This window comes from Camelus ferus, chromosome 23 (assembly GCF_009834535.1).
Source record: "Camelus ferus isolate YT-003-E chromosome 23, BCGSAC_Cfer_1.0, whole genome shotgun sequence".
NCBI lineage: Eukaryota > Metazoa > Chordata > Mammalia > Artiodactyla > Camelidae > Camelus > Camelus ferus.
This window is the reverse complement of record NC_045718.1, coordinates 29,123,075-29,135,077: the sequence shown is the minus strand read 5'-3', so window position 1 is coordinate 29,135,077 and position 12,003 is coordinate 29,123,075. Positions and strand designations below refer to the sequence as shown.

General features: G+C 32.7%; 1 protein-coding gene across 13 annotated transcripts in view; it reads right to left on the bottom strand.

Annotated features, from left to right (window-relative positions):
• The window catches only part of CDC42BPA (CDC42 binding protein kinase alpha), a 239,835-nt gene that overhangs the window by 194,500 nt on the left and 33,332 nt on the right, over nt 1-12,003 (bottom strand). For all 13 annotated transcript variants that reach the window (XM_032466574.1, XM_032466571.1, XM_032466572.1 and 10 more), the window contains exon 2: nt 5,989-6,080. In XM_032466574.1, coding sequence (XP_032322465.1) covers nt 5,989-6,080 — 92 coding nt within the window. The remainder of the gene's footprint in view (nt 1-5,988; nt 6,081-12,003) is intronic.

The window sequence follows — 12,003 nt, the reverse complement described above, 5'->3', positions numbered from 1 at the left end:
CAGTTTGAAAAGCACCTCAACCATAAGTGAGAAAGGCCCACTTATTGATCTTAAAGTGGCTGCCAGCGAGGCATGAATCAACTGGGACATACTCCAGGAACAGAAGCACTGGCAGGCAACATCTTTGCAATATCATTCTAACTTTCTGGTGACTGAGACGACAGATGCCATTTTTGGTGCTCTGTCTCTAGCCTGTCAGCACTGGAGGGCATGCTGTACCCACCTCATGCCACAACCTGGTCAGGTGAATACCCTGCCTACTTCACATAGTAGCCACCCCACAACCAGGCTGGGCAAGTGCCCCACACCAAACCCACCCCATGCAGCAGCACCTCCACCACACAGAGCGTGGCAAGCACAACACACTCTGCCCTCCCTGCAAAGCAGCATGGCTCTGCCATAGCCATGAAGTGCATGAACCCCACACAAGTGCCACACCTTGAGTACCTAGCATTGATGGCCAGGGAAAACTGTGCCTTTAGGCCCCATGGGTCATTTCCTACACAAGACCACTCTTTCAAGACTGGAAGAGGTAACTGTTTCACCTAATGCACAAAGACAAACACAGAGAATCAGACAAATGAAGAGACAGAGAAATATGTTCCAAACTAAAGAACAAGACAAATCTCCTGAAGAAGTCCTTAATGGAACAGAGATAAGCAACTTACACAATGAAGAGTTAGAGTAACAGTCATAAAGATGCTCACTGAATTCAGGAGAAGAATGGATGAACACAGTGAGAACTTCAACAAAGAGACAGAAAATATAAGAAAGCAGCAAACAGATGTTTTAACTGAACTAAACAATATACTTGAGGAGTTCAAAAACAGACTGGATGAAGTAGAAGAATGAATCAGCAAGCTGAAAGAGCAATGTAAATCGCTCAGAACAGCAAAATGAGAGAAAGAATTCTAAAAACTTAAGGTATCTTAAGGGATCTCTGGAACAATATCAAGCCAATAACATTCACTTTATATGGGTCCCAGAAGGAGAAAGGAGAAAGGAAAGTCCAGAAAAATTATTCAAAGAAATAATGGCTGAAAACATCCCTAATCTGGGGAAGGAATCAGACATACACACTGAGGAAGCCCAGAGAGTTCCAAATAAGATGAACTCAAAGAGAACCACACTGAGACATATTACAATTAAAATGGTAAAGGTTAAGATAAAGAGAGAATCTTAAATGCATAAAGAGAAAAATAACCTACTGCACACAAGGGAAACCCCATGAGGCTATAAGCAGGTTTTTCAGCAGAAAATTTACAGGCCAGAGAGAGTGGCATGACATATCCAAAGTGCTAAAAAAAATGAAATAAAAAGAATTCTCTAGCCATCAAGGTTATCATTCAGAATTCATTGACATTGAAGTTTATTACCACTAGATTAGCCATACAAGAAATGTTAAAGTGACTTCTCTAAGCTGAAAAGATACTAATTAATGAGAAAACATGAGAAAGTTAAATCTCACTGGAAAAGGTAAATTTATAACAAAGATAGTGGATAAATCACTTATAAAGCAAGTATGGAGGTTAAAAACCAAAGGTAGTAAAATTAACCAAAAATACAATTAGTTAAGGAAAGCATAAAATTAGAAGATGTAAAAGGTGTAGCCAAAAATATAAAAGGTAGAGAACTATTAGAGAAATTAACAAAATAATCCAGTTTACAACTACATCAAAGAATAAAATACCTAGGAAAAAATTTAACCAAAGAGATAAAAGACCTATACACTAAAAACTATAAGACACTGATGAAAGAAACTGAAGACACTAATAAATAGAAAGTTATTCAGTAGTTATGGATTGAAAAAAATTAATATTGTTAAAATATCCATACTACCCAAAGTAATCTAGAGATTCAATGCAATCCCTATCAAAATTCCAATGGCATTATTTCTTTCATAGAACTAAAACAAGTAAGTCTAAGATTTGTATGACCAATAGGCACATGAAAAAAAATGCTCAGTATCACTAATTGCCCGAGAAATGCAAATCAAAACTATAAGGAGGTATCACCTCACACCAGTCAGAATGGCCATCATTAAAAAGTTCACAAACAATAAATGCTGGAAAGTGTGTGGAGAAAAGGGAACCCTCCTACACTGTTGGTAAGAATGTAGTTTGGTGAAGCCATTATGGAAAACAAAATGGAGATTCCTTAAAAAACTAAAAATAGACTTACTATATGATCCAGCAATCTCACTCCTGGGCATATATACCTGAAGGGAACTCTAATTCAAAAAGATACATGTGCCCCAATGTTCATGGCAGCAGTATTTACAATAGCCAAGACATTGAAACAACCTAATTGTCCATCAACAGATGACTGGATAAAGAAGATGTGGCATAGACACACACACACACACACACACACACACACACAGGAATACTACTCAGCCATAAAAAAGAATAAGATAATGCCATTTGCAGCAACGTGGATGGACCTGGAGACTGTCACACTAAGTGAAATAAGCCAGAAAGAGAAGAAAAAATACCATAGAATATCACTCATATGCGGAATCTAAAAAAAATGATACAAATGACTTATTTACAAAACAGGAACAGACTCACAGACATAGAAAAAATAAACCTGTGGTTATCAGGGGAAAGCAGGGGTGAATGGATAAATTGGGAGTTTGGGATTTGCAGATATTAACTAGTATATATAGCATATAATGGAAAAGAATATGAAAAGGAATATATATCTATATAAAACTAAATCACTAGATTCTGATTCTTTACACCAGAAATTAACACAACACTATAAACCGACTATACTTCCTTCAATTAAAAAAAAAAATACTGAGTTTAGACAGTGGCTATGAAAGACTAAATGAGGCCAAACCTGTGTATACAATTTGAGTTGATGTTTTCTGGGTTAACCAGAGCTTTCTTACACAGAAAATAACTCCAAACCCTGGCTACATCTCAGCCCCATCAGTGGACTGATCCTAACTGCCAACAAGGCAGTGAGCCTTCAAATTTCCTAATAAGGACTTTCACTCACACTAGTTCTACACAGTGCCTGATGCCCCAAATCCTACTACAACCAACCTCTCACCATTTTCCAACCAGAACATCTCAAGAGAGCAAAACTGAGTGAGAAACTGAAGGGTTTGAATGGAAAATGGGATTCCTAACAAGAATTTCAATTTCCACATATATTCAGAACCTCTTACCCTTAGTTATTTTCTAGATTTGGAGTAAGTTATTAGGAGAGATGGTAGACAGCTCTTTAAATGAAGAAAGTCACTTTGTCCTGAAGTCTCTAAATCTGTTGAACCTTCCAGTGTTGCACACCCTCTCTGTTCTTTTCTGTAGCATGATTTCCTTTTTAACATACGCTTTATTTGTATGAACCTGGGCTGATCATAAAATGAACAATTCTAACACTGGCTAGAATTGCTGTGCTAGCCGCAAAGTATAAACCCCATTAGAAGTAGCTTAAAACAAAACTAGTGGTCCCAACTAGCTACAGAGTTCCCTGACCTCTAATCCTTGGTGAAAGTAGTTTGGGAGAAACCAGTTTTTACCATTCAAAAGAAAATCTCTGTTCTACTCTACCAATTGTTTTAACACAGAACAAAATAACCATGCCATTAAAAAGTTCCACCTTCAAAAAATAAACACTTCTAAGTCTTCATTTTTTTATCTGCTTGACCTGCCAAATTCTGAGAAGAGAGTTAAAAACTCTATCTTAAACTGTTGCAAGTTCTTGTATTTCCCTACACAAATTCTAGCACTTGTTATTTGCATATTTTAAAGCTATTTTGTTAATGAACATATATTCCATGATTATTAAAGCTTCTTCAAAAATTATAAATTTTTAACTGATAACATACACAAAAGAAAATAAAACAAATGTAGAGTTAAACACAATTATAAAGTGAACAGCATAGAACTAAAACTGAGATCAAGAAATAGAACATTGCAGCAAACCTGAACCAACCTCCCCATATTTATTATCAATGAAAACTGAAAGAAATAAAAGAAAAAAGAAAAAAAAAAGAAATAATCAAATCCTCTCTCAGGAAATTAAGTATCCAGCAAACAGTAAGGATATGGAAGATTTAAACAAGATTAATGTATTTTACCTAACTGATATTTATACAGCATTGCACAGCAAATTTCAAAGACTTAAAATTATACAGTGTATATTCTCTCACTCCTCTGGAATGATAACTCAAAAACAGAAATATAACTAACCCTCTACCCCAAATATTTAGGGATTGAGCAATGAACTTCTAAAACCATAGATCAAAAAAATCATGATGGAAATTTAAAATCATATTGGAAATCACACTGTATTTTGTGCAAAACTATAATGAAAATATGACACATCAAACCTTATCAGATGTAGCTAAAGTTGCTTAGAGGAAAAAGTACAACCTTATAGCACATCTGAAAAGAGCCAGAAATCAGTGCTCTAACTATCTCTCTCAAAAAGACAGAAAAAGAACAGCAAGTTAAAACCAAATACAGAAGACAATGTTAAAAGATAAGAGAAATTAAAGAAAAAATAAATCTACCACAGAAAAATTCAAGTCAAAAGTTAATTCACTGAAAAAAAGTTAATTCACTGAAAAAATAACAGGACTGATAAACCTCTAAGCATGACAAAAAATGAGAAGTGCAAATGATCAATATAATAATAAATTTGAAAAACTAGATGACATGAATGAACCCACCGAAACTGATGTATATATATAGAAAATCCAAATAGTCTAATTTCAGTTAAAGAAATTAAATATGTAATTTAAAACTCCCTCAAGGAACCCCCAGGTCCAAATGGCTTCCCCAATGAAATATAAGTATATAAGGAATAAATAATAAAAATCTAATCAACCTCTTTAAGAAAAGAGTAAGAGAGGAAACACCTCCCTCTTTTTATGAAACCAGCATAACCAAGATATCAGAATCTGATCAGGGTGTTTTAAGTAGGAAAATTACAGGCCAATTTCTCTCAAAGATCCAACACACACACAAACACACACACACACAGAGCAAACGAAGTCCAACAGTACATAAAAAGGATAATACATTCCAACAAAGTTGGCTTATTTTAGAAATGCAAGTTTAGTTTCACATTTGAAAATAAATCAGTGTAATTCAATACATTAACCAAGTAAAGGAGAAAAGCCATGAGTGACTCCAAAGATGCTGACAAAGCATTTTATTAAAATCCAACACAATTCATGATTTTAAAAGTTAAATTATCAAAATTACTGGGTATGAGGTCAATGAATTGAATTCAATTATATTTCTAACTATTAGCAAAAAATAATTACAAAATGAAATTTAACAAACAATTCTAATCAAAATTACATAAAGAATATCACATACTGAGGGATAAATCTGTTGAAAGATGTATAAATTCAACCTACTGAGTGGAAACTGTGAAACATTAGTGGGTTAAAATTATAAAGCCCTAAATAAATGGAGGAATATACCATGTTCATGGATTGGCTGGCTCAGTATTATTAAGATATCAATTACCTACAAATTGATCTGAGTTTCAGTGCAATCCTAATCAAAATGCCAGGAGATGTGTGGATACTGGATGTGGGTGTGGATTTTTAAGAGTAAACAAAAACTGAAACACTTATTCTAAAATCATATGAAAATATAAAGAGCTAAGAACATAGGAGGAAGAAGGAGGAAGCTGGAGTAGATACACTACCAGATACTGAGACTTCTTCAACTGAAGTAATTTAAGACAATGTGCTATTGACACAAGGAGAGACAAATAAACCAATGGAACAGAAGGGAGTCCAGAAACATACTCAAACTTACAATGATTTATGAAAAACAGAATACCTTGGGAAAAAATTCCATGTAGAAAGATTTCATTCAAATTTTTAATATATTTTCTGATCAATGATACCCATTACAACAGTAAGTAAATAATATTTTAGTTAAATTCTCTCACAGACTGTATCAAATAGCTTACAAAACAATTATCAGATCTTCTATAAAATCTTTCTCTTACCTCTCCAAAAGCCCCTCGACCAATCACCTTTAATATTTCAAAGTCTTCTCTATGTAATCGCATCTGTTTCACTTTAGAAGTAAATGGTTTAGCTGAAACAAAAAGGCAACATCAATTACGTTCTGAATGAAATGTGCTATAAATTAGATATAAATGTCTTACTTAAACAGTAAAAATGCAAATTATCACTGAGAATTAAGCCAAAGTATTTAATAATCTCATCAAGTTATACTGAGAAGAAATAGATTTAATTTCCATAAGATGTTTTCCTTTATTTCTTATACATGAATTATATTTTTGGTAAGAAACATATTTTTAAACACCAAATAACTTAAGAAATAATGCAAAGTAGCGGTGATGTACAAATGAGAACAGTTTATTCTCAGGTTAAACATTCCATGTATTCTAACTCAATGCTAGTTATATATTTTAACACAAAACTCCAAGAAGCAAAAGCAAATTTCCTGACACCAGAGAGAGATTCAGCAATTACCACCAAGTAAATTAATATTTCTGTCACACTTATTCATTTATTTATCCTTTTAATATGCCTTTAGCAAGAATCTTCATTATATAAAGCATAGTGGCAATTACTAGGGTTTAAAACAAATATGATTACAATATGGTACCTTCTTTCAAGAAGTTCTCAGTCTTCAGAAAAGACACACAGTATGCACACACATATAATTTAACAATGTGATAAAAATTTCTAATAGAGATCAATATAAAGCACTTCAGGATCAGTGAATGTGAAACCCTAATTCTCTTATGTGAACAATAATGCTTCAGAGAGGAAGTAATATTGAAACTGGAACTTGAGGACTAAGTAGACTTTTGCTAATTTGCCTGGGTTTGTAGTGTAGATATTCCTGGCAGAGAGAGCAATATAACCAAATGAAGAGGTAAGAAAGTGAACCTGGGTGATAATGGTAAATAATCCATTGTTGCTATGGAATTATTTTAAAAAATGCAAAGAAATCGGGGCTGGAAAATGTAAATGGCCTTGGATACCATGCAAGGAATTTAGACATTATCTTATTAATCATAGGGAATATATTGACTTTTTTTAAATTATAAAATCAATTATATGTTCTGTTGCTGCTAAGAGAAATTTAGACCTGTCTCCTTTCCTCCCCTCATGTTCCTCCTTATTCTCACAGAAAAAGGAGGTTAATATGATTAAAAAGTCATTATCTACAGGTACAGCTTTCTTCTCCTTACCATGGAGCCAGAGTATCACAAGATCAAAGATAAGTATTTGAGCATTAGGAGAGTGAGACACAGCAGGCCTTATCACTTGCTTTGGTCCACAAGTATTTAGCCCTAACTAGTCTAGAAAAGAAGGGTATTCCACATTGCAAAACCAGTCTACTAGAGATTAAAGCACTGGTGTTTTAGACTATAAGAAAAGGAAATCGAGATTGGATCTCTATTTGGAATTCACACAATAGAAAAGAAGATCAAAGACACAAATCAAATTTGAATGAAAGCATAAAGGATCTCATACTGTGAAAGAAGGCATAAAACCATGGTAGCCAGGAAATGAACACTTTTGATTAAATGACCAAGGCATCTTGGTTTTGAACAACTGGACATACTGTGAGGCTGTGGCAACTGGGAATTAAGTCAGGGTCCTAATAGGAAATAAATTATCCCGGTGTGAGAAAAGTTTATTTACAAATAGACTATTTACAAAGGTATAGGAGAGTTATAAGGGAATTGCAAGGAATAGTAAAATAATCTGAGACTAGTACCTCTCCCTTTCCCAGCTTCTATACTAGTTTAGGAGAAATACTTGGTTAGGAAGGGTACACGTAGAGTGTATTAATTAAAAATATTGATGTGGAGTCAGCCATTGTAAGGCTAGTGCCGGTCTAGTTGCCACCTACAGCTGGAAAATATCACAAAGCAGTCTACAACATAACATTTAGCATTTCTTTATGTATATCTTCTACTTCACTTTACATTACCCTGCCCCTCTCAAGACTTCCAAATAACCTGAACCCAAATAGAGGACATGTCCTATATTTTTGTCTTATCCTGACCCTAAATCCAAAGACAGCATTTCATCACAGACAACTATGGTTATTCTTAAAGAATAATTCTATGTATACTTATCTCTGGGTAACATCCTACTTATTTAAAAGGTCAGAAATCTAGATATTTCAATCTTCTGAAACACTACTGTAGAACAGGAAAAGAAACTATTTTTTAAAACTAGAGTAACTGAAATGCAATGCAGATAAGCAAATGGTTGTTGAAATGACCTTTTAGCAAAGGTACAAAGGATAACAATAGGTCAAAATAAATAATATCTTTCCATGTAGTAGTATATACCCTGAAAGCTCCAAGCAAATGAATACTGTTAAATCATGCATAATTAGGATTAAGGATCCTGTCAGTTATTCACATTTTATGGGAGCCTGCAGTATTAACTTAGATTAAAGAATAATCCTTCTATTCTTTACTTCCTGGAGCCTGCTAGTAAAAATCCTATTTCTTTGACACAGCAAAATTACTCTATTTTCAGACATTCAAAAGTGAGTAAAGTCACAAATTTCTTCAGAAGACTCATAAGTTACTAATTATTTATTCAGCTGAGTCAAAAAGTATCTTTAAATACTTACTGTATGCCAAGCAATTTCCAAAACACTAGAGGTACACAGTCCACATCCTCAAGTAAACAAATTATGCAAAAAGTGTTACTCTCCCACTTTAAGTTTTCAATGTGGTTGAATACAAATGGCTAATAAACAGAAAATGATACTCACATTATAAGAAATCAGAGAAATGTACATAAACTTAGTAGGAATATTCTATTATTTAACAAACAGATAAAAACTGACACCACCAAGTGTTTGCAGGAGTGTAATTAACAGGTATTGTCATACATAACTGGTAGGACTGTTAACTACAATCTCTGGACAAGATTTGGTTTTTCTTTTTTAATTCCCTTAACATAGCATTTTACTTGAAAAAATTTTAGAAATTGAATCATCTTTGTATACCTGGAGATAAACCTTACTTGGTTGGAATGTAGTTTTTTAAATGCATAGATGAATTACTTTGTTTTGATTTTATTTAGGAATTTAACATTTGTGTTTATAATTATCTTTTTTCTGTATTATCTTCGTCTGATTTGGTACCAATGATAAACTAACCTCATTAAATATGTTGACTAGCTTCCTCTCCTTTTTTTTCTCTAAAACAAAACAATTACAGGTTGCTTAAAGATCTCAATGTGAAAAATAAAGCTACAAAACTTTTAGAAGACAATAATTAACTATGACTATAAGGTCTACTAAAACTTCCTAATAAAACATCTAACACGTGTCTTTTTCTTGGACTTTTGATATTTGACTTATTCCAAATTGTTATCTTCATTTTTATATTTCTACTTGTGACAACTGTATTAACTGTATTTTCTAAGAAATTACATATTGCATTGAAATTTTCAAATTTACTGGAATAAGATGACATAATATTCTTTTGTTTATAAAACTCTACTATATAAATAGTTTTATCTCTTTTTACTTAATAATGTCTTATTTAGGTCTAACTTCATTGTTTTTCTTTACCAATATTGCCGGAAGTCTGACTGTTTTACGACTATTTTTCCAAATACACACTAGATTTGCTGATCTTTTCTGAAGTTCTGTGGAGTTTTTTCTTGTTTTAGGAGGTTCTTCTATGAATTTATGTTAAAAATTTTTTCAGAAAAAAACAAATAAAGGCTAATAATAACCCTCAGCTTCCACCCCCAAAAAAAATCAATATAGTTAAGCCATATTGATATTAGACCAAAAAGATACTGGGCAGGGAGGCATTAGCAGAATATAGATTAAAAGGAGTCATACATAATGATTAAAAAAAAAAAAAGTTGAACTTAACCAGGACATAATACTTCTACACATGTATACAGCTCAAATGTGTAAAGCCAAACTGACAGACACAAATGAAGAAACAAACTCATCTTCCTAAAGGGAGGTTTTACTGTATCTCTCTCAGTAACTGATAGATAGCTCAAGCAGATCAAAAATACAAACAAATCATTATTTTTTTAATGTATTTGAGCAGCATACATGTAATACTCCACCTAAGAGTTGGAGAATATAATTTTCAGGCACACATTGAATCTCTACAAATTTTTAAAGCATGCAAGACATAAAACTAAGTCCCACAAAACTGTAAGTATCGAGAACATAAAAATAAAATTCTGTGAATACTGTGTAACTAATACAATTAAAAATCAATAAAGACCACCAGGGAAGCCCATGAGCTCCAAAATCCACAAATAATTTTGAAGAAATTAATAAAATAGTTAGAAAGTAGTCAGAAAATATTCAGAATAAAAATACTACATGTCAAAACTTCTAGAATACAGCCTAAACTAGTATTTACTGGGAGAAAAATAGCCCTCAATATTTCCACTGAGAAAGAAGGAAGGCTGAAAATTAAGGTGCTAGACATACAACATAAAAGATCAGACCAAGAGACTAAAATCAAAATAGAAGAAAAAAACAAAAACGTAAGGTGAAAAAAATTAATTTGAAAATAAGCATATAATAGAAAGGCCAAAGGATAATTCACTGAAAACAATAAAATAAAAACAAAACAAAGTGTAAAAAAACTCAACATTGGAAGTAAGAAACTGGACAAAACTACAGATGCTACTGATAGTAAACAGATAGAAACAGAATGTCATAAACAACTAAGAGTGATACATTTAAAAACACAGAAGTGAATAATTTCCAAATAGAGTAATTTTTTAAAAACCGAAAATACGAATTGTCTGATAAGTAAAGTGAATCAATAGTTTAAAATCTTCCACATAGAAAACATGAGTCCTGAACACCCTGACAAGCAAATTCAATCAAACATGTAAGAGTTAATTCCCACATTAAACCAAATTTTCCAAAAAATAAACAAAGAGAAGCTACCCAACTCATTTTTCCTAACCTCATACCAAAAATACAGACAATGTAGCTCAGGATTATAGATGCAAAAAGTCAAAACAATTTATAAGTAAAATATAATATGATCAAGTTGGGCTTATACCAAGAATACAAGAAAACTAATATTAGAGAATTGATTACCATAAATCAAAACATAAACAGATTGAAGAAAAATTAATCTCAACAAATATATTTATATACAAAACACTGTTCAATAAAATTAAACAACTATTCATGCTATTTTTAAAAGCCACATTTTTAACAGATGAAGAAAAGGAAATTTCTATGGGCTGACAAGTCATAGTTACAACAGCAGCACCAGCAAAACAGCAAATATAGTACTTAAAGTTAAAAATACTATCTTTAAAATCAGGAAACAAACAAGAATGATGCCCATTAAAATAACTGTTATTATCACTTTTATTTTACACTGTAATAATGATTCAACCAGCGAAGTAAAAAAAAAGACATAACAGACAAAAGACTGAAAATGTCAACTAATCTTCAACAAAGGAGGCAAGAATATACAATGGAATAAAGACAGTCTCTTCAACAAATGGTGTTGGGAAAACTGGACAGCAGCATGTAAAGCAATGAAGCTAGAACACTCCCTTACACCATACACAAAAATAAACTCAAAATGGATCAAAGACTTAAACATAAGACAAGATACAATAAACCTAGAAGAAAATATAGGCAAAACATTATCCGACATACATCTCAAAAATGTTCTACTAAAACAGTCTACCCAAGCAATAGAAATAAAAACAAGAATAAACAAATGGGACCTAATGAAAATTACAAGCTTCTGCACAGCAAAGGAAACCAGAAGTAAAACAAAAAGACAACCTACGGAATGGGAGAAAATTTTTGCAAATGAAACCGACAAAGGCTTGATCTCCAGAATATATAAGCAGCTCATACGCCTTAATAAGAAAAAAACTAACAACCCAATCCAAAAATGGGCAGAAGACCTAAACAAGCAATTCTCCAAGGAAGACATACAAATGATCAACAGGCACATGAAAAAATGCTCAATATCACTAATTATCAGAGAAAT